This window comes from Trachemys scripta, chromosome 1 (assembly GCF_013100865.1).
Source record: "Trachemys scripta elegans isolate TJP31775 chromosome 1, CAS_Tse_1.0, whole genome shotgun sequence".
NCBI classification, from domain to species: Eukaryota; Metazoa; Chordata; order Testudines; family Emydidae; genus Trachemys; species Trachemys scripta.
Window position 1 is genome coordinate 81,962,405 of NC_048298.1, and position 23,890 is coordinate 81,986,294.

At 40.5% G+C, this 23,890-nt stretch overlaps 1 protein-coding gene across 4 annotated transcripts in view; it reads left to right on the forward strand.

The window, feature by feature from the left end:
• The window catches only part of NEDD1 (NEDD1 gamma-tubulin ring complex targeting factor), a 57,936-nt gene that overhangs the window by 15,654 nt on the left and 18,392 nt on the right, over positions 1-23,890 (forward strand). For all 4 annotated transcript variants that reach the window (XM_034773242.1, XM_034773269.1, XM_034773259.1 and 1 more), the window contains exons 6-11: positions 2,264-2,493; positions 2,990-3,191; positions 4,781-4,973; positions 21,233-21,364; positions 22,731-22,778; positions 23,139-23,368. In XM_034773242.1, coding sequence (XP_034629133.1) covers positions 2,264-2,493; positions 2,990-3,191; positions 4,781-4,973; positions 21,233-21,364; positions 22,731-22,778; positions 23,139-23,368 — 1,035 coding nt within the window. The remainder of the gene's footprint in view (positions 1-2,263; positions 2,494-2,989; positions 3,192-4,780; positions 4,974-21,232; positions 21,365-22,730; positions 22,779-23,138; positions 23,369-23,890) is intronic.

Consider the following 23,890-nt stretch of genomic DNA (forward strand, 5'->3'; position numbering starts at 1 on the left):
TGTACCACCTTAATTAAGATTGTGTCATGATTAAGACCCTTTCTTCAGTTGCTTATAACTTTGCCAGACGGTAACTGTTAGGGTGAAATTTTCCATGTCGGGTGTCTGCCACAGGCTGAATACTTTTGGAAAGTTTCAGATAAAATTGTTCAGCTGTTTCAGAGAATGATTAGGAGAAAATACACTGCTTTGCCCATGCTTGAAACTAAAAATCTCCTGTGCAGGGGTGTGTAGAGGAATAAAAATTTGCCTGCTTTTGGAGGGGCACTTTCTGTGCCCTCCAGGGCCAGAGGAGCTGGCTCTGCCACCTTCACCTGTGGTCCGAGGGCTGGTGGAGCTCGCTCTTTCCTGGCAGCTGGAGGAGCTGGATCTCCCTGCCCTGGAGGATTTCTGTGCCCCTGCTGATTTAGGGGGAGGGAGGGGAGGACATGCCCCTGCTTGCCCACTCTTGCACCTGTTTCTGCTGCTGTGACTTACTACTGTCTCATTGAAAAGCTCTTGTACCTCTGTGCTTTGGAGTAGGGACTTGAGCTTTGACTTGGTGGGGAGGTCACACTAGTGTCAGGGATGTATCTTTTGCTGTTTGAAGGAAAACTTGTCTAGATTAGAGCTTCTGAAAAATATGAGTTCACACATCCTTAGAGACTTGTTGGTATCTTTGGCCAATTTAACTGCCTAACTATGCCTGCGTTAAATATGCTTGAGCCCAGGGTTGTAGGGGCTAAGCAGGACTTTCCTGTAATTGCTCCTCTTGGCTGCTGTGAGGCCAGGAGACAGGGCTGTCTATGCTTTCCCTGCTAGTGCCTAAGCAGGAAGCTGCCTAACTCAAGAGCAGATGGGTGACGAACAGAAGGAGGGGGAAGAGTTGTACTGAGGAGGGAGGGTGGAAGGATAGGAGCAGGAGGGGAGAGGGACAGGAGCAGAATGAAACAGAAGATGAGGGGAGATGAGTTGTGCAAAGGTAGAGGATAGGAGTGGGGGAAGGATGAACATGGGCAGGAGCATAAGGGTGTGGGGGCAGGAACTGGAGAGGGAGGGATAGGAGCAGAAGGGCACAGGGAGGGGCTGGAGGGATGGGGCTGAAGGGTCTAACCACTAGTATACCCTTCCCTAGCTGTGAATCCCACTGGCAAAGTGTCTCACCCCATCCCTGTGTAGTGGCAGGTCAATACAGACGATAACCCAAGGCTGTATGTGGCCCTGCTTCCACTAGAGGGGCATAGAGCACCACATGAGTTGATGTGAATTACACACTTCCCCCGGATCACTCAAATCCCAAGCTTTGTTTCCATAAGAAAGACACACTCTGAGTGAGACTTCTGCATCTGAACACAAAATGGCAACTGGCTCTGCAGCAGTGAAGTGAGTTCTCTCCATTTTAAAGAGACAGTACTCAGAAAGCTGATAGAGATCACATTCACCATTCACTTCAGAGCAAAGACTTAAAATCATGCACTAACTCATCTATTTATGAGGTCACTGAGGGGTGGGGTGAACTCTGCATGCAAAATTAAAAGACAAACAGGATACGCCTCGGTCAACTTAATTTCCTCAGTTATTGCATTTACACTAATGTATAGTGTAAACAGCCAAGTCTTCTCCCCCTAGATTACAAATGCTATATCACATGCTAGCTATAACTTCCTCCTCCTCCTCTTCATCATGTTTTACCAAATTACGTTCACATCACTGTGGTGTATTTAAAAAGTTCAACACTCTTGGTAAGGTAGCAATTAGTAAAATTATAATATTGCTTTTCACTTGTCTAGACACAGGCTCCATAGACCAACTGATGCCTTATAGTTAACTTTATGATACAGGCATTTTTTTTTTTAAAGTTTCCTTTTATTATAAGAGATATTGGCATAAAATCAGGAAACTTTTCTCAGGAGTTTCTATTGCTGCTTCCTTAACCCTCACTTTTTGACTGTGGTGTAAGCTGAGCAGCACAGTGGTCAGGAAGGAATTTTCACTTCACACATACTGCATTGCGATACTGGCCAAATGCATTATGGGTGTGTGGGTTGTTTTTTAAAGCCACCTTCCTCTGAAGCATGTCTAAGAAACATGATGTCAGTCTATTGACTTATGGCCTGTTGAATTATGTCAGCTTTTGCGATCCTAATTCAGATGACTTTTTTTTTGGTCTGAATGATTTAGACATGTTTAACCTTAACTTTATATACAGATATATTGTATGCATTTAATTTTTTAATAATTTTTAAGTTAATAGTGCATTATGCATGTTTGGTTTATTTTACAGCCTATTCGACACTTGAAATATTCTTCCTTTAAGAAGTCTTTATTGGGCAGTGTGTCTGACAGTGGAACTGTAACGCTGTGGGATGTAAATAGTCAAAATCCATACCATAATTTTGAAACTGCTCACAAAGCTCCAGCCTCAGAAATCTGCTTTTCTCCTGTCAATGAGTTGCTACTTGTCACCATAGGTTTGGATAAAAGGATCATTCTCTATGACACGTCAAGTAAAAAGTAAGGATTATGTAACTTTTGGTAAGCATTCTTTATCAGTGGATTGTACGTGAATTTGACTCAATTCTTGTAACTCCAAGAAGTACATTTATCTGTGATTAGAGGTTGTTAGTGTTTATTTTAAAGTCAGACCACATTAAGAATGATAGCTTCTAGATTGAATTCTCTAGAAAATAGTGGTTGTGCTCCAGTTAAATTCCTTTTTCGGGTGTGTAAATATAATATTTTGATAATGTATAAGTGTACAAGCTTCACAAAGGCTTGATCCAGTGCCCACTGAAGTCAATGGGAGCCTTTCCACTGACTTACGTAGGTATTTGATCAGTCCTTAGAAGAATAAATATATTGAAAATCTGTAGCTGAATTACAAAAATCTGTGTTTATATAGTTTGCTGTAATTCTTCAGTGCTGTTGGAAAAGTCTAATTAAAAATAAAAATAGTGACTTAAAAAGTCTTTTTAATTATAACCTCTTCCTATATTTCTCCTGTCTGAAGACTACTGAGAACTCTGGTAGCTGAATCTCCTCTGACAGCAGTAGATTTTATGCCCGATGGCACTACCCTGGCTATTGGCTCGTCCCGTGGAAAAATTTACCATTATGATCTAAGAAAGCTGACGTCACCGGTAAAAACAGTCAGTGCTCACAAAACCTCTGTGAAGTGTATACGCCTTCAGTACAGTAGCACTTGTTCAAAGGTAAAGCATTTCCTTCTTTATCAATCAGACTTAAAGTTAATGGTTTCCTTTTATTAACCTAAGTCTTCTAAAGAAATGTGTATACTGAATTGTCAGTGTATTACAAGTGTCAACATAAAGGAGAATCAGATTTGTCAACACACCAAGAGTGTATAGAAAACAAACATTAACTGTATACATTGTCCATTTAATTTTCTTCTCATTCTTAAGTACAGTTTCAGCATTGCTAGTTGTCTTTCGTAACATGAGTGAAGTTTAGTCTTAAACTCTTTTTGTGTGTGGCTATAGTGCTGTTCTGGGCCTCCACTTCACCCAAGGAGGAGTCTTGTGACACGTCAATGTCTCTCTTGGGGTATGTCTACACTTGGAGTGGGATGTGTGATTTCCATCTTGCATAGACATACTCATGTTAGGGCTCACTTAGCTAGCGTGCTGAAAATAGAAGTGTAGCTGGGGTAGCATGGTGAGTGGTTGTACGGGCTAGCCATCTTGAGTTCAAACCCCACTGAATCCCATGGGTACATACACGGCATGCTTAGCCCATGCCATCAATCACTGCTACCCATGCTACCATGGCTACACGACTACTTTTAGTGCTCTAGCATGATGAGAGCTAGTGCAAGTATGTCTACGTGACCTGGGAATCACTCCCCCAGCTCCCAGTGTAAACATACCCTTAGACTGAGTCCCCGGGCTTTAGCATCCCAGTTTCTCACTGTGACTCTTCTAGTGGGGCCTGTTTAGTTGGCTCCCTGCAGAAGTTTTCTCTCCAGGGAGCTTTATAATCAGAAAATGTTTGCAGCAACACAAGTCAACCTTTATCAAACAAAGTGTTGTTTATTAGTCAACAGGAACAGTGTATTAGGGAAATAAAGTAAATTAACAGAGAAGGCCTAGTCTCATGACTCTAACCTAAACTTTATTCTCTCCTTGCAAGTTTTGGATAAGTTCCACACAGGCCAAATATCTCTGTTCCTGGCCTAGCAGAGACAGTCAACCCTTGCAACATTTTTCTCTTTGTATTTCGGTCTGAGACTTATCTCCAGCTGCTCCTGCCCACTTACCCCGGCCCTCTCTCTCTTTGCTGGGGTCTTTAATGGTTTTGTGTCCCTTTTGAGCCTAGTCTTAGGCCTCGGGAAAATAAACCCACTACTCTGACAGGAGCTAGGCTGTGGGCATTTCCCTATTAAATGGCTTCTCCGTGGTTTCCTTAAGGACCCTCCATATTCTCTCTGGAGGTATTTTATCTCTGCTCTTGTTCTATTTCCTGTTAGTGGGAAACAAACAGCCTCCTTTTGATTTAACTCCTTGCAGTCTATAGAGTAATAGCAAGCAGGTAAAATGAGGCACACACGATATTAATAGAAATAGTACAAAATCTCCCACATTCTCCACATTTGCTTGAAGACATCTGACTCCCTACTTGTTATCAGAAACTGAGAGGTTGTATTTGTTTAGACCAATTTCTTGCAATTTAAACATTTTGTGAAACTTGTCCATGTTTTAAACAGGAAAAAAGAATTTGTGTATTTTTTTTTTCCTTTAAGTTGGAGCACAAATAACTTCTTAAATTTGCTATTTCTCTTCAGTCCAGCTTTAATAAATGTTCTTCAAATAAACCAGCATCCAAAAAAACAGATGTTAAAGCGAGTAGTAATGTTGGAGGAATTCAGAATACTGGCATCATCAAAAATCTTACCTCTAACACACCAATTACAGTTTCACCCCAGCCCATGTCAACAATTGAGAGTAAAGGAGCAGATGTTGTTCAGGACAAAACAGGTAAGGAATCTAGTTTTTAGGATAGGAAATTATCTGAGTTTGTGAAAAAAAGATCTTGGAGCAATACTTCACATGCTTTGGCCAGCCTTGCAGAATGAAAGTTCACAAGTCATTATGTCACCATGAAATATTATTTGTATACGTTTGTGTATATAATTGGATTCAACTGCCTTAACTATGAGACTATCCTTTCTCTTCCCACAGTTCCCTACCTCATTCACCACAGGCCTTCAAACTGCTGCAACAAATCAGGAAGGTATTGACCAACAACAGCCCCATTGCTAGATAACCTTAATTCAATCCCAAGCTGGGTCCGTCCTGTGCACTGAATGAGGCAGGTATCCTGTGGAAAAAAAACAGTATGAGATCGTGTAATTAAAGGCTGTAGCCTATTGCATACACACAAAGAGGCCAAATTAAGGCCACAGGCAACATTAATTTTAACATTTTGTAAGCTTTTGACTTCACAACCTTAATTTTCTTTTTAATGTAGGTGTTTTTTTTTTTTTTTATTCTAATATTTAGCTTAGTACAGGAATTGGCCGTTTTGCTCATTTACATTGTTAGTGATACAGGCAGTGTCAAACCCCAGAACAAAAGAATGTAAAAGTTTCGAGCCTACTTAGGGCTTGTCTAGATTAACAGTTAGTCCGTGGCAAACTGGATTGTAAATCTACCTCACTGTCTACGTAGACCCTGCTGCTGCTCACTAAAAGTTCCCTTGTGCGCTTTGATGTACATCTCTTTGAAACGAGAATAGATCAAAGCAAGCTAGGGATTTTTTTTTTTAGTGCACAGCAGCAGGGTCCCTGTGGACAATTAGTGAGAAGTAGATTTACATCCCAGCTTGTTGCGCACTAACAGCTATCTGGATAAACCTGCAGTGTAATAGGTATGGTGCTATTTGTTTTTCCATAAAGTTGGGAGCAGCCACAATTTAATCACCATTGTGTCAACCTTGCACCCTAAAACTGCATGTGCTTATGATAGAATAGCTATGTATGAGCTGAAGGAACTGAGAAAGTCACTGGGTCCATGTGACATTACCCAGGATACAATCTGGACAGTTGAACAGCTGTCCCCTTAATTCTCTAGCCAGGGGTGCTTTTTACACTGCTTTGCTGTCAGAATATCCACTCCTGCCCTCTTAGCACAGCTTTTAGCATGCAAATTCACTCCCAGCTAAAATACATGAGCACTCTGACCAGTCACTCATAAATTACATATAGCGCAACACCCACAAATTCTTAGTCCTAGGTTTGTCACCCCAGAAATGTGCAACTTGTATTGTCCAGGACACTACTGAACAATGAAAGCTCATAAAAAGTCCCCATCATTTCATCAAAGGAAAATGTTATATGCACTAGTTTTATCCCAAATGGAGTTTCCCACAAACTTTAATCCAAACACACTGGTTAAGATAAAACAATAATATAAGTTTATTAACTACAAAAAGATAGATTTTAAGTAATTGTAAGTGATGATGCATGAAAGTCCGGAGTGGTTACAAAATAAAAGAGTAATACACAAGCTAATACCTAACTTAACAAGCTAAGTGAACTTAAAATCAAAGATTTTTTTGTCTCACCATATGCTTCTATAAATTTCACAGGCTGGGTCTCCTTTCAGCCTGAGACCACTCCCCCTTAGCTGAGCTCTTTAAGAGTCGTTGAAGTCAAGACAGAGTGTTGGGAGGAGGAGAGGTGCAAGCAAGTGTTTCCCTTCCTCTTCATAATTCAATTTCTTCGGCTAGAAACCTCCTTGCTGAGTCATGGTGACATGCAGTTCTCTGTGGATGTGAGGTTAAAATTGTTCCTGGGGTGAAATGTAAACTTCTTGTTTACACCTTTTCCCCCCCTCCTGGAGGATGGCCGCTAAAGTAGGTGATGGCCCTTTAACACCTGTCTGGTGTTATAGTGTGCCTTTGTCTCTGAAAAACTGATTTGTGGTGTTGCCCCAAATTACAACATATTTCAGTAACAATCATACAGTAGAATCTTACAACTTTGCATTTAGTGTCGCTACACATATTTTAACGGGATAATGATATTCAGCAGATTATGATTTTTCAAATGATACCTCACAAGGCATACTTTGTGCAAAATTTATCATAGTCTTGTAAAAGTGGTGACCATAATAGTAGACCATCACAGTCCATTTTATATAATTAATCTTGTTGAGTTTAATTGTGGTAGAATGATAAAAAGATTTAGATTACCTGTAGACTGTTTAGGTTCTGCATGAAATTATAAAAACATAAGAATGGCCATACTGGGTCAGTCTAATGGTTCATCTAGCCCAGTATCCTGTTTTCCAACAGTGGCTTGTGCCAGATGCTTCAGAAGGAATGAACAGAACAGGGCAATTATCAAATGGTCCAATCCCTGTTGTCCAGTCCAGCTTCTGGCAGTGAGCAGTTTAGGGACACCCAGAGCATGGAGTTGAGTCCCTGCCCATCTTGGCAAATAGCCATTGATGGACTTATCCTCCATTAACTTATCTAATTCTTTTTTGAACACAGTTATGCTTTTGGCCTTCACAACGTCCCTTGGCAATGAGTTCCAAGGGGTGACTGTGTGTTTTTTGTGAAGAAGTACTTCCTTATGTTTGTTTTAAATCCATTGTCTATTAATTTCGTTGGGTGGCCCCTAGTTCTTGTGTTATGTGAAGGAATAAAATAACATTTCCTTATTCACTTTCTCCAGTCCATTCATGATTTTTATACACCTTTTATCATATCTATCTGTCCCGTGTCCCTCCGTCCGTCACCATTAGCCATCTCTTTTCTAAGCCTCGCTTAGAGAGCTCCGTGGAAAGGCATTCCTCTGAGCTTTTTATTGTTAGCAGGGTTTTGTTCTAGGTGCAGTTTTTTGTCCAAGAGGCTTAAAAGATGGAATACTTTGCAGGCTAGTTTGTTTGTTTTTTGTCGTCCCCCCCCCCCGTCCCCCCCCCGATGCCCCTTTCTAGCTCTCACTAGAAAGATAGCTGGGGAATATAGGATGAGAGTTAAGTTAGTTAAATCTCCCAGGGACTTTTGGAGATCTTTGCCTTTTACTCAAGAATTCAGATTATATATATAAAATGCCTGATGCTAACAAAACAGAAGAAGAAAATTATGGTGCAGCATATTTTATGATATTTGTTTTAAAAGTATGCTCCAATTTTTTTTTTTTTTTTTTTTTTTGACTTTTGCATGAATAGTGTTAGGCAGATTCAAGTCTATCTTGCTTTTCATGCCACAGTATTTGTAGTGAAGAGAAGGCTAAATTGGTTTTCTCATTCTTCTAGAATTTATGCCTCATACCTTGTACTTTGGCTGACAGAAGTACTTACAGTTAGCGCTTAAAGGTGCAGGAAGTTCTTTACATTTTTTTTTCTTTTAAAATAAAGCTCACCACAAAAGCAGTTAATTCATGTGCCCTTGTTGCATTATTTTTTTTTTTTTTTAACATTGTGCATTGATTTGACAGAGGAGATGATGCTAACTAAACACAGCACTTTTAATTAGCAGCTGTTTTGTAGGAGTTCTGACCCTTACTCTGCAAGGAAGTAAAATGCCATTGCTCTCTAAGGTATAACTTACTGGAATTTAACTTGAGCATATTCAGTTCTGAAAAAATATTCTCAAGTCTATTGAGCAAGTCTTTGAGGGGTTTCAAGACTCAAAAGACATTTTTAATGATTTTTTTTACGCTGCTAAACTTTCCCTCTTTTTTAAATAAGGAGAAATATGTTTAACAACATTTATTAAGCAATAAGCCACTGCAGTCTATAGGGACACTGATTAATTAACCCCCTTGGGTATGCAGTGCAGTATGAGGTGAAGTAGAATGCTTCCTGTGTACCCAAGAAGTGTCACTAATCAACATTACTGCACCATCTGGAGAGTCTTCCTTCAGTTACAACATGCACTTATTAAAAGCATTCATCTTTCCTATTTAAAAACAATTACTTTTTTTTTATGATTGGTCTTATTTGTGTGCTAGAACTCAGTTAAATATTTAAAGAGTGCATGCTTGAAATTGGCATCTGGGTAATGCTATAAAATAGCATATTTTCTTGTATATGAGCCCAAAACCCTGTGCTTAAGTTTTATGGAGAGTCCTTTGGGTGTTGGTGAGAGTAAACCTACTAGGTGAAATAGTACACATTTATCACAGTATTACATGTAGGATAGAGTGGAAAGGAATCTAAGCTCAGAGAGAACATTTGTATGCCAAAATATATCAAAGTGAAATTCAGAATATGATCCAAATTACAAGTTTATGGATCTGATTATGCAAACATACATGCGTATGGGTAACTTCACACACATGCATAGTTACACTGAGTTTAGTTGGACCACTTGCATGATTGAAGTTATTGGTGTGTAAATGTTTGCAGGAGTAGGCCCTATGAATGGATTTCACCCTGATTTGTTGTTGCCTTATTCATAGGCATATTCATTGTTGTAGTCATGTTGGTTCCAGGATATTAGAGACACAATGTGGGTGAGCTGCCTTATTTCAGCTGTGATACTCAGACCTGAAGAAGAGCTCTATGTAAGCTCAAAAGCTTATTTCTAACCAAGAAAAGTTGGTCCAATAAAAGATACATCATCATTCACCTTATCTCATAGACTTTAAGGCCAGAAGGGACCATCATGATTATGTAGTCTGACCTCCTTCACATTGCATGTCACAGAACTTCACTCATTCGCTTAACCTCTGCCTGAGTTACTGAGTTCAGACCATTAAGTGACCTGTGCCCTATGCTGCAGAGGGGTACAACCCCTCCTCCGCCCAGCATCTCTGTCAATCTGCCATGTTTAGGGTTGGGAAGGAATTCCCCCCTCCCCCCCCCCCCCCCCCGGTCAATCCGTTAGAAGCACAAAGCATCTTGGTGAGATCCACCAGCTAGACACCTGGAAAATAATTCTCTGTAGTAACTTAGAGCCGTTCCCATCTATTGTCCTGTCTCTGACCATTGGAAATATTTGCTACTAGCAGTTGCAGATGGGTCGCCATGCCATTGTAGGCAGTCTCATCATACCATCCCCTCCATAAACTTATCAAGGTCAATCTTGAAACCAGTTAGATTTTTTGCCCCCACTGCTCCACTTGGAACACTGTTCCAGAACCTCATTCCTCTGATGGTTAGAATGGCATCTATTTTCAAGCCTAAACTTGTTGGTGACCAGTTTATATCCATTTGTTCTTGTGCTAACATTAATTTAAATAACTCCTCTTCCTCCTTGGTATTTGTCCCTGTGATGTATTTCTAGAGAGCAATCCTATCTCTCCTCAGCCTTTGTTTGGTTAGGCTAAACTAGCCAAGCTCCTTGAGTCTCCTCTCATAGGGTAGGTTGTCCATTGCTCTGATTATCGTAGTAATCCTTCTCTGCATCTGTTCTAGTTTGAATTCATCTTTCATAAACATGGGAGATCAGAATTGCACTCTGTATTCCAGATGAGGTCTTATCAGTGCTTGGTATAATGGTAATAACACTTCCCAGTGTCTACTGAAAATATCTCACCTGATGCATCCTATGGTTACATTGGCTTTTATTACAGCTGCATCTCATTGACGGCTCATAGTCACCCTGTGGTCAATACACCTATGTCCTTCTCTTTCTCTGTCGCTTCTAACTGATACATCCCCAGCTTATAGCAGAAATTCTTGTTGTTAGTCCCCAGGTGCAAGGTTATGACTATTAAATATCATTCCATTTCTGTTATTCCAGTTTTTAAGGTTCTCCATATCTTCTTATATGATATTCCGGTCCGCCTCCATATTGGCATTACCTCCCAACTTTGTGTCGTCCGCAAATTTTATTAGCACATTTCCATGTTTTTGTGCCAAAGTCATTAATAAAAATGTTAAATAACACTGGTCTCAAAATTGATCTCTGTACTCCACTAACAACTGCTCTCCAGCTTGACAGTTCACCTTTCAGTATGACCTGCTATAGTCTCCTCTTTAACCAGTTCCTTACCCACCTTTCAGTTGTCCTCTTAATCTCCATCTTTTCCAATTTAACTAATAATTTCCCATGTGGAACTGCATCAGGTGCCTTACTGAAATTCAGGTAGATTAGATTTACTGCATTTCCTTTGTCTAGAAAATCTTATCTTCTCAGAGAAAGAGATCAGGTTGGCCTGGCATGATCTACCTTTTATAAAACCATGTTGTATTTTATCCCAATTATCGTTTAGCTCTGTCTTTAATTACTCTCTTTCAGAATTTGTTCCAAGACTTTACATACAATTGATGTCAAACTAACCGGCCTGTAGTTTTCTGTATCCTTTCCCACCCCCACCCCTTTTCTTAAAAATAAGTGTAGTATATTAGCAATTCTCCAGTCATGGGGTATGACAGCCCAGTTTATGGATTCATGAAAAATCCCTGCTATTGGATTTACAATTTCATGTGCCAGTTCCTTTAATATTCTTGGATGGAGATTATCCAGGTCCCCCAATTGGTCCCATTAAGCTTTTTGAATTTGACTTTCACCTCGAATGTGGTCATTTCTACTTCCATATCCTCGTTTCCATTAGCCACCTTGTCACTACCCTTAAACTCTTCATTGCCCTTATTTAAAAACTAAGGCAAAGTATTTGTTTAGGTGTTGAGTCATGCCTAGATTATCTTTAATCTCCACCCCATCCTCAGTGCTTAGCAGTTTCATTTCCTTTTTCCTTGTTTTCTTTTTATTTGTATGTCTAAACAACTTTTTGCTATTGGTTTTAATTTCCTTTGCAAAGTCCATCACATCAAGCTTTTCTGTTTTGGTGTGGAAAGGTCTGCTTGTATATTGAGTAGCTAATTATAGGCAGGGCTGGCAGAGGTCTGTATGGTAGATCTAAAGGTTCCAAGCCTGCTGACGACCATGTGGATATCATTATGATGCTACATGATGGAATTCCTGTTTTTCAGTTTGCTTTTTTGGAAACAGGCAATTACAAACACAAAAAAGTTTTTAAAAGAACACTAAAAAAATTTCAGTGTCAAGTACTCAGAAGTTTGGAAATGCCAGAATTAAGGTTTCAATCCAACATTAATTTGCCCCTTTTAATTACATGATCAGTACTATTTTTTCCACAGGACCCCAGCCTCATTCAGTGTCCAGGATGGGCCAGCTCTAGGCACTAATAATTACACTGCTCTACAGCCAAAATGCTTCTGAAATAAATGTAGTCAAACTTTACTAATTCTGGGTCACTGAGAACGAAAATGGTGCTTAAAATTGTTGATTGGCTCTAGTTTTCAAGATATGCTATTGGGTCAGTATATACGACCCTTGACTTGGGAATGGCAGAGGATAAGTGAGTTATAAAGGGAAGGGATTCCGCCAGTGGTTGAACAGGAAAAGGAAATCTATGCCTTTTTGCAGTGCCAATGATTTGGAGAGAGCCAACAGATCATACCAGCAATTGTTACTTCTGCATGGTGCCTCCAGTTGGGAAAGGTGTGTCAAAGAAGAAAAAGTGGACTGTGCATTATCCAAACATTCCATCAGCTATACGCCCAGTACCCCACGGAGAAGGACTGCCGGTTCCTGATGCACCAGAATCATTCTCACTTGAGTCAGACGAGGAAGAGGATGAAACTTCTGGTCCTGAACCATCAATATCACAGGACCCATATTTTCTCCCATCCTCCTCCTCTGAACCACACCTCAGAACACAAGGTGAACTGAATGACCTTGTCAGGGATTTGGAACTACCCAAGAGTAAGGCAGAGCTGTTGGGCTCCAGACTACAGCAGTGGAATCTCCTGGCAGGTGATGTTAGGGGTTCCATGACCGTCAAAAGGATCTTATCCCATTCTTCTTCATGGAAGGTGATCTTGTAGCCTTCAACAACATCGATGGTGTGATGGTAGCCCTCAACATCGTTCACGATCCAGATGAGTGGAGACTGTTCATTGATTCATCGAAGACGAGTCTTAAAGCTGTTTTATTGCATAATGGCAATGTTTTGCCATCAATTCCAGTTGGTCATGCAGTCCATATGAAGGAAAACCTATGACAACATGAAACAACTTTTGAGGTGCATAAACTATGACCAACATCAGTGGCAGCTTTGTGGCCATTTGAAGGTTGTTGCTCTCTTGCTTGGTCTGCAGACTGGATACACAAAGTACTGCTGTTTTCTCTGCGACTGGAATAGTCGTGCAAGAGATTCCCACTACATCAAGAAAGATTGGCCACTCCGACAGTCATTGGAGCCTGGGAGGAAAAGTGTTCAGCATCTTCCACTTGTTGAATCAAGGAAGATTTTGTTACCACCCTTACACATCAAGCTGGGTCTGATGACAAACTTTGTCAAGGCCATTGACAAAACACAAGCAGCTTTCAAGTACCTCTGTGGAAAATTTCCAAGGTTAAGTGAAGCAAAGATAAAGGAAGGTGTCTTTGTTGGTCCTCAGATTCGTGAACTTCTTCGAGATGATACATTTGACCATGCACTGCGTGGCACGGAAAAGACGGCATGGAAAGCCTTCCAGTTAGTGGCAATACATTTTCTCGGAAACAACAAGGCAGACAACTACAGGTTGTTGGTGGAAAACCTCCTCAAGGCATACAAAAGCCTTGGTTGCAACATGTCACTAAAGATACATTTTTGCACTCTCCTCTAGATTTTTTTCCACCAAACTGTGGAGCAGTGAGCGACGAGCATGGCGAGCGATTTCACCAGGACATTGCAACAATGGAGAAACGCTATCAGGGCAAATGGAGCCCATCAATGCTTGCAGACTATTGCTGGACAGTGACAAGAGATGCTCCATTTAATGAATACAAGAGACAAGCCAAGAAGCGCCGGTAGACACTGAATAGGACTAAACTATGTACAGAATAGTTTTTTGCCTTTTTGTTTCATAATAAATTTTATTTATATAACCCTTTTGCTGATTTTTAAAGTGTTACATAAACAGGACAGGTGAAATATGATCATGGAAAGCAACCATAAACACATGAAAAGACCTAGGTTTACAATTTATGATTAAAACTCTACTATCTACACAATATATGTAGACATAAAATATAAAAACTTAAATATCTTAGAAACAGTAGCCAATCAGTTGTTTTAATTGTCATATTTGAATTCAGCACATCAAAATACATAATAAATAGCACATTTTATCTCTGAAGTAGACGACTTCTCAAAAATTGTAGACCAGTGTTAGTGGAATAGGGGTCTGGAATTCAGAAGCTCAAGACGCTCCTAATTCAGTCTGTAAACGCATTTTCCAAAAGCGGGCTTTCCATTCTACGGAGGATGTGTTTTTCTTTTGATCCAAGTCTTAAAGTTTGCAGCCCAACCTTCCCCCCAAAAAAACAAAACCAGATACTTCAGCCAGGACAGAAAGAGACCTGTTTGAAGGGATGAAGATAGGATCAAAATTGTAAATGTCTCCTCCTTCACATAGTGACCCTATGGGCATTCCCTTCAGATGCGCATGCCACCCATGTGCCTTTTGATTGGAAATTTTTGTTTGGAGTGCTTGTTTAGCCTGCACTTGCGCTCTAGTCTTCCTTGTGCTGTGGTCCAAAGATATATAGAGAATTACCTGGGCAAGCTGCCCTCTGTTCCTTCTCAATTCCCCTTGGCCTGAGATGGATCATCTAGTGTGCCTGCATCTTGCTTAGTCTCTAGTTTAGCATTACTGTTTTTGTTTTAACCAGTTAGTTTTAGTATATTTCAGTTTGCTTGGTATGGTAGTTATTATATAGAACCCAACTGTAAAATATTTCCTCCCTCACCAGGGGAGCTTCGGTGGCGGGGTGAGTTTTTGTTTGTTTTGCTGGGGTGTTCTGGGATCCTCATTTTTAAAATGTTGGCTCTTCTGCTGGGAATCCATCCTGGTTAATGACCGACACTGTTGGTGAATCCACTCTTTAGGAGATACTCACATAATCTGCAGAGTGCAAGATCTGCACCTCTTTTAACAACAGATTCAAGAATAACAGATTAAATCAAGTTTCAGCTCCTAATGATGGGAATAGGCTTTGTGACCAGCCTCAGGCCCAGGGAATCTCTCTGTACATCGGCATCTGAGAACTCTTTACTGCCCTGTTGACCTCCATTTCTTGGTCGATCCTTGACAGAAAAGACTGCAGAAGGTACCCCCAGGCTCCTAAGAAAAGAAATTCTTGTTCTCCTAGTAGAGAGCCTCCATCTAAAAGAGTCCGGTCATCTCAGAGACTGTGTGATCCAGAGACCTCTGGTTTCAAAAGGTGTTCCGTGAAAACTCCAAACTACTCTGGTACTGGAAGTTCTTTGAAGACTTCCAGTTCTTCAAAACACCATGGTACCAGTCATACCTTGGTATTGAAACCAACCCAGGTACTATTAAAGCATGATAGACCTAGCAGAGGCTCCAAGCACTCTGCTTCACAGAAGCCTATGCCATCTTCAGACTCTTGGATGCTGGTATATGGGTATCCCAGATGTTGATACCCGTAGAAGAGAGGCTATCCTTATCCTTGGTACCAGTCTCATCTAACAGGAATGTGTCTCAAATGTCAGTGCCGTCGGTATCTGCCCCATCTTCCAAGTTGGGATCACAGAAGCAGATAATTCTCTTGGTACCGACACCGATTTCTGCAGAGCCTTTATCTATTTTGGCTCATTTACACTTGGTAGTGCAAGGATTTAGATATTCTAGAGCCTTGGTCACATAAGACAAGGCATAATCCCTCTTGTTAATGGGTTCCAGGTGTTTGTCTGCACCGAGATCCACTTGGTCTCCAAGACAATATCTTTCACCGGTATCTCATAGATCTCCAGTACCGATTGAAACAGGCAGTTGCATTTGCTTCAGGTGACCTCTCCACCTTTGGACTAAATCAAGGATGATTCCTCAGACTCGCCAATCTCTGTATAGGGATCCTCTGACTGTTCTACATGAGACATTCCTCCATCTTTCTATCTTGCAGGGAAATCTCAGAGGACAGATAATCTTATGCCCCTCTTTACCTGCATGACCAACATTGCATCCTCCCTCCTTTGCCTTATGGTCAACTTCAGTGGCCATACTGGAACCTCCGGGCTGTCTGCTATCACCAGTTCTTAAAGCCTCCCAGCTCCTCCCATGGAGATGGTTGAGGGAGACTCTGCCCTCTCCTCCCTCCTTAAAAGCCTCAGGAGGAGTCTTTTGCAGACAAGGAGGTGACATTGCAAACTAATATTTCATCAACCTCATCAAACAAGGCCATAGTGCCACTTCCACCTTCTCTTGCTCAATACTTTCAGCAGTTTTAGAAATTGATTAAATGTATTTCTGAATCCTTATAGATTCTGCCAGAAGAGGTCCAGGAGTCCCAACATACGTTTTTTGACTTTTTATGTACATCAACTTCTGGCAGAGAGGCTGTACCAGTGAATGAAACAAAACTGGGCCCTAACAAAACCATCTGGCAAACTCCAGCCACTGCATACCTGCTTGCAAATGGGAGGACAAAAAATATTGCATACTGGTGAAAAATTCAGAATTTGTATTCATTTACCCACCCGCCACTGAATGATTTGGTTATGGAAGCTGTCAGTGAGCATAACACACAACATCAGATGAAGTCAACACACTGTGTCAAGGAACAAAAGCGTCTTGACCTATTTGGACTTGAACTACTTGTCAGTGACTCTACAATTCCAGCCTGTTAATTATCAAGCCCTGATGGCAAAATACGACTACATCAATTATGATAAATTCAACAATTGTATTGATCACCTCCCAGTAGAACACACACTCACTCCATCTCTACTGCAGTCATTATGCATAGAACATCTGGCTACAACTGTTTAGCTTTTCTAGGGAGATCCAAAATACTGTAGCGGATCTTCCTTTCTGTGAGCTTAAGCTCTTTTCTGAGTCCTCAAATGAATCTCTTCTGACTTGAAAAGATTCCAGGGCCATGCTCAGTAAGTAAGAGAAATTTAGTAGGTTGTACTCGGCATAGAGAGCTCATCTGGTTCAATACACTTTCTCCCATAGATCCACCGAACCACCTAGAAGAGACTACCCACTGTGACTATTGTAACCTTCACCACCTAGCAGTCCTTGTCCTCCAAACATCAATGTTGATGATTTGGTTAAGGGCACAGAACATCTCTCCCTCTCCCCCCCCCCCCACAATAGGATGGTGCAGCTGAAGATTTCTATCTGCCTCTCTCCCTTTGAAAACTGATTCTCCCATTTCCAACCAGCCTGGGACCAAATCATATCCAGCAAGTGGGTTTTGGAAGCCATAACACTGAGTTATTCCATTCAGTTCACCTCCATCCTCACCTTCCCCATCCCTTTTCAGGGACCCTTCTCACAAGCACCTGCTGAGGCAGGAAGTCAACTCTCTCCTGTGTATAGGGGCCATAAAAGCAGTTTCAGCCAAGCACAGAGGGAAAGGTTTGAATTCCAAGTTTTTATTCTGGTCCCATAAAAGAACAGAGGATGGAGACCAATATTAGCTCTTTGGCTCCTAAACACCTTCATGAAATCACAAAAATTCAGGATGGTGACTCTTTCAGTTATAAGTCCATTGTTAGATTGTGGGATTTGATTCTTGGCCCTCGGTCTTCACGATGTGTACTTCCATGTTGCAATTCACCCCTCTGACAGGAGGCTTCTTCGCTTTCTAGTCAGCCAGTCTCTTTCAGTATGAAGTACTCCCTTTTGATCTTTCCTCTGCTCCAAGAGTGTTCTCAAACATCATAGCAGTGGTAGCTGCTCATTTGCGTTACCTGGGAATAATAGTCTTCCCTTACTTTGGATGGCTGCTGAAGGCACAGTCGTACAACAAAACTCCGTGTCTCTGCCATCCATCTGATAACGTCTGTCTTCCATAGATTAGGATTTCAACTCAGTATTGACAAGTCCACCTTGACTCTGGTTTAGCAAATAGATTTCACAGGGGCTTCTTTGAATTCCATAACCGCCAGAGCTTATCTTCTGAGGGACAGATTTATAACTCTTAACAAACCTAATTTCCAAGCTGCAAGGTCCCCAGACTTCAGCAAGAAATTGTCTTCCTATGTTAGTTCTTATGGCAGCACGTATTTTTGTAATACACTGTACCAGATTATGCCTTCGCTCCTTTTAAGGATGGCTCAAACAGTCTATATTCTGAACATAGTCTAGACAAGCGCCTATGATTCCCTCACAATGAATTGAACTCACTCAGTGGATGGAAGGACCCCTCTAAGTCTGTGCAGGAGTCCCATTCTTCCCATTTTCTCCCACTGTCAGTATAACATCAGATGCATCCCTTCTGGGATGGGAAGTGCACCTAGGGGATCTTAGTAAGTGAGGGCAAGTGGTCTGCCCAAGAATCTTTTCTATACATTTAACATTCTGGAACTGAGAGTAGTCAGGAATGCCTGTATCTACTTCCTTCCTCTAATTAGGAGCAAGTCCATCAAAATCATAACAATGTGCCCCGTTTGTTTTACATCAGTGGGGAAGTGAGGTCCCCTTTTCTTTGGGCTGAAGCCATAAAGCTATGGAACTGGCACACAAGCAGTCACATCCTGATGTCAACATCTTACGTACCAGGCAAACAAAACACTAGAGTTGACAATCTCAGCAGGCATTTCTCCCAAGATTACAAGAGGGAACTGGACTAGAGAATCTCCATTGTGTCTTTCTAACATGCAGTGTCCGAGAAGTGGATCTGTTTTCTGACACCCTCAACAAAAAGGACAGGAACTTTTGTTTGAAAGGAAGTCTGGGTCCCCCCCCCCTTTTTTTAAGTGATGTCATCCTTATTCTGTGAACGACTGCACATAATCCTTCAATACCATTGCTTCTGAGAGTGCTCATAGAGCAAGAAAAAGCCAGTGTCATTTTAGTTGTACCAACTTGGCCTAGACAGGTCTGGTACCCTTACCTGATTTGCCTCTCTTCTTGTTCACCTGTTCCCTATGTGCTGTGCTAGGACTCTGGCTGCCCTCTTCATCCCAGCTCCTCAGTGATTCTTGGGGATAGAGACTTCCTCTTCAACAGAAGTACAGCAGAGAGACCTCTATGAAAAATGCTTACCTTCAGAAGTGGAAGAGATTTCCCCATGCCTGTGTCTGATGACAGACTTCTTCTGTTTACTCTTCCCTTTCTGCTGTCCTTGACTATCTGTTGAAATAAAAAAAAATAAAAATCAGATCTTGTCCTGGTTCATTTGGTGGCTATGACAGCCTTTCATTTGTCCATGGAGGTTTTTCAGTTTTTGCTCACTTCACGATGACAACATTCCTCAAAGGACTGCTGAATTTTTTTTATGCAGATCAAGGAACCAACCCCGGTATGGGGTGGGGACTTGGTCCTTAACTGTCTAATGAAGCCCCCTTTTGCACTTCTTCTGGCTACCTGTGCACTACTCCACCTTTCTATGAAGTCAACCTTCCTGGTAGCCATCACTTCTTTCTGAAGGGTTGGAGGAAATGGGTGTTCTGAAGGCAGACCCCCCACACACACACACTCACCATGTTCTTCAGGAACAAAGTTTCATTATGACCACATCCTAAATTTCTACCTAAAGTTTCTTCTGAATTCCATATTAACTAGGTTTTTCACCTGGCATGACTTTTGAAAGAAAACTGGACTAGAAAGGAAGCAGCCTTACGTTCTTTAGATGTCAGAAGGACACACTGCCGTTCTATTTAGATAGAACCAAGCATTTCAGGAAGTCTCCTAGACTCTTTGTGTCAGTTGCTGACAGATTCAGAAGATCTGCAGTTACACCCACAGATACACTTTGAGAGTCTTCAGGATAAATTATTTCTTATTATGACAATGTTCAGTCTCCTTCTAGGGTGATAGCCCATTCCACAAGGTCCCAATCTACTTCTGTGGCTTTCATTTAACAATATTCTGGTCATTGAAGTTTCAGAGCCATAACCTGGACCTCAATACATACCTTTTCCCAAACGTTATGCTCTGATTCATTCTTCTAAAGCAAATAATGTGGTTGGCAATGCAGTCTTCAGTGTTACATCCATCTCTATCTAGGGATACTGCTTGGGAGTTACCTGAAGTGGAGCACACGCAGGGATGCTACTTGTAGAAGAAGTTACTCACCTTGTGCAGTAACTGGAGTTTTTAAGATGTGTATATACCTGTGGGTGCTCCTCATAGAGCTAGAAATCAATAAAGATCAGTTCCCAAGCCATTATGGACAGACAACATTTATACTACTGCAAGTGATCTAAAGTTATATTTAGCTTTGTTTTTCTATGCTGCTTTTCTAGGTTTAAAAGAGATGTAGAGGCTGACAGGCTTAGCCCATCTTTAACTCTATAAAGTCTGAGTTGGATCAATCTTGGAATATCCACCTTTTTACTTCCAGTGAAAAATGACCACCTTTAGAATAGAAGAGATATCAAGAATAGTTATTAATCCTTTCTTTTATGTCGGTATCTTTCATTTCTTCTTCATTCTTGTAGCATTTTCAATTGAGACTTTTTTTTGGTTAAACTTTAAGATGACATAAGAACAGCCATACTGGGTCAGACCAAAGGTCTATCTAGCCTAGTATCCTGTCTTCCGACAGTGGCCAATGCCAGGTGCCCCAGAGGGAATGAACAGATAATCAAGTGATCCATCCCCTGTCGCCCGTTCCCAGCTTCTGGTAAACAAAGGCTAGGGACACCTAACTAACTGCTCATTTTCTAAACATTAGTTTTAGAGCTTGGGGGGGGGGGGGGGAGGGAAGCAGCTTGAAGATACATACACATATATTTATATATAATTTTAAATTGAACATTTAACAACTGTATAAGCAGAGACTGCTTTTTATTGCTGGATAATGTTGATAGGTGACTTTTCTTCTCCAAGCTTATAAAAGTACTTTACTTTTTGGGGAGTGGGGTGCTGGGGTTTTTTTGTTTTGTTTTTCTAATTTCCATTAATCCTGACTGCATCCATCAAATAAACAATACATTTTGTAGTGTTACCTGAAAAACTTAGTTTGAGCATTTGTCTCCATTAACAAGACTCCTTCTATAAAAGGAAAAAGTCAACCTATATTTTTCTTTCACTTGTGTGACTGGAGGCTGTTAATGAGGTAACTCTCACATGAAGGAATGTACAGACAAAGAGTTGGTTTTCTAATTAGAATTGCTACAAGACCGTAAAATAAAAGTATAGCAAACTTTGTTTTGGCTTTTGTTAGGGAAACTTAGCTTGGATTGATGTTCAGTTAGATTTTGTAAAGCAAGCAGTCTTTTATTTTATTTTATTTGATGTAATGAAACAGTAAGTTCCTAATAGAATGTTGTCGTCATCTTAAGGTTTTCCTCGTAGCGGCAGCATGGATGTAATTCTATCTAAAGAAACAGATCATGGGAAGAGTGCCAATATGACTAACTTTGATGATCTGGGACGAGATAGTTTGGGTGACATGTTCTCTCCAGTCAGAGATGGTAAGTTGTTAATATTGAAACTTGTAAGATTCGTTACAATGCAGATGAAAAAAAACTAGGAGTCCTTGTGGCACTTTAGAGACTAACAAATATATCTGGGCATAAGCTTTCGTGGGCTAGAACTCACTTAAGCAGATGTATGAAGTAAAAAATACAGGCGCAGATATAAATACATGAAAGGATGGGGGTGCTTTATCACGTGTTAGGTCAGTCTAACGAGATAAATCAATTAACAGCAGGATACCAAGGGAGGAAAAAGAACTTTTGAAGTGGTAGGAGAGTGGCTCATTAGACAGTTGACAAGAAGGTACCTGCTCCTGTATTTTTTACTTCATACATCTGATGAAGTGAGTTCTATTCCACGAAACCTCATGCCAAAATAAATTTGTTAGTCTCCAAGGTGCCACAAGGGCGCCTCGTTTTTTTTGCTGATATAGACTAACACGGCTACCACTGAAACCTGTCACAATGCAGATGAATTCTTGCTGTGTGCTCTGTCTGGCATCATCTTGTGTAGTACTTCTCCATACAACAAGGCTCAGAGAGCTTAATGCTTTTAGTTTTGCACATATTGCACAGGATCCTATCTTTTTGCAGGCTTTGGAAAACTAGGATTTTTTTTTTTTTTTTTTAAGTAGGCAGACAACAAACTTTCATCAGAACATTTGTAAAAATGCAAGAGTTGGCTGTAAGAAAATAACAGTGTTGAGTGTCAATAAAAAATACTGCCACTGTGGTCATTTGAATACTTACTGTCCGAGATGGGCCTATGGTGCACAGTCGAGATCCAAGTTTTCCCAAAGTTCTGGGATCCTGGTTGCACCTCAGACTCTTTCCCTATGATACGTATTTTTAAAACTTATTAGAAACAAAAGTATGAAATAGACTAACATGGTGCTCAAATATCCAGAAGGCAAATTAATAAGAAAACAATCAGAGGCATTATTTTTATTGATTTCTAGGAACTTATGTTGATGGGGAAGTTAGAGTAGTGCGTCTGCTATCACCTTTGGGCTCTGATCCTGAAAGCACATGCACTAATGTGGATCTCTGCACCTGTGTGCAATCCTATTGGAAGTCATGAATCTGTATAAGTAGAGCCCTGCAAGTCTGCGGATATCTGCCTTTATCTGTAGACCATTTCTGCGGATCGGATGCAGATACAAACTTTGTATCCATACAGTGCTCTATGTATGAGTGCAAGAGTCCAGAATGCAGAAGCAGGAGTCCAGAATACAGAAGCTGTTCCTGTTTCATAGTTATGTTAATTGCTTATTATTAAACTACTGTGTTGATGTAGAATACTGACACAGATTCAATCTACACAAGTTTTAAATTAACCTTTATTTTTGTCAATATTTTATAGATGTTGCAGTTTACAAAACAAATGAAGATCTTCCAGGAAAAGGAGATGGTAAGTGTTTTTGCAGTACATTTCTGTTTACTGTCAAGGCTAAAAACAAAACAAGCCTGGTTAGCCAAGGCATTAACGCCAGTTTTATGCTGATATGATTCCATTGAAACCAAACCATCCATGCAGTCAAACATCAGTGGAACTGCACTGGTATAAAATGGACATAATAATGTCAGGGCCCAATATGTATAATGTTGGGTATGCTGTGTAACAGCAAATCATAACTGTTGTAAGAAAAGCATTCCTGTAAGTGATAAGTACTGCAGGATATGGGTTTTCTCTCCATGTTTGTTTGTTTGTTTGTGTTAATGAATACCTCAGTGTAAGCCAGAAAAGCCTTTTGTTTTCTTTCCCTTTCAGGTTTGGATTTTCAGCCCTACTTTCCTGGTTTGGATTTCCTTCCCCAATTCAACACTGTGTTTCCCATAAAAAGAAACACAGTAGGTGCTTGCATGCAAGGGACACGTTCTAGCCCATTACATGCATTTGTGGGCTCTCCTATTAAAGAAGAAGATGAGCATCCAAATCAAGATGCTGAAGCTACAAAAATAAATATTGGAAAACAAGAATCTAGAGAACCCTTGAAACAGGTACTCTATGCTAATTCCTCTCCTAAGTGATTGTTCTTTGTTTTGTTTATCAGTGACTGCCTGTTGCCTTTTACCTGCAATAAATACTTTTATTTGGAATTTGCCAAAAATTGTTCCAGGAAATGTGTACTAAAAGGACTGCAAAATAACCCTTAGATGTCACAATAACCTTACAGTGTCTCTGTCTTACTCCAGTTTAGACCATTCTGATTCTTGATCTCTTTAAATGTCTGACTTACAATGAATCACTTTTGAGAAGTCTCTTGTGGTCTTGAGCAACATGATATGAGTTTACATCCTTTTTAAAAAAGTCCTTGACATTATAATACTTTGAAACCAATGAAGACCAGCTATACTACCATGCAGAATATTTTTAATTTCTGAATAGTTGGGAGCTATTATTTCTTGACTTAGAAAGCATTTTCCACAAAACTCATAGGACCTAGAAAGGGGAAGGTGTCATTTCTTTTGAGGTGGTCTCTGCTTACTCCTCTTTATGAAATCTGCTTCCACTTCTGTTGC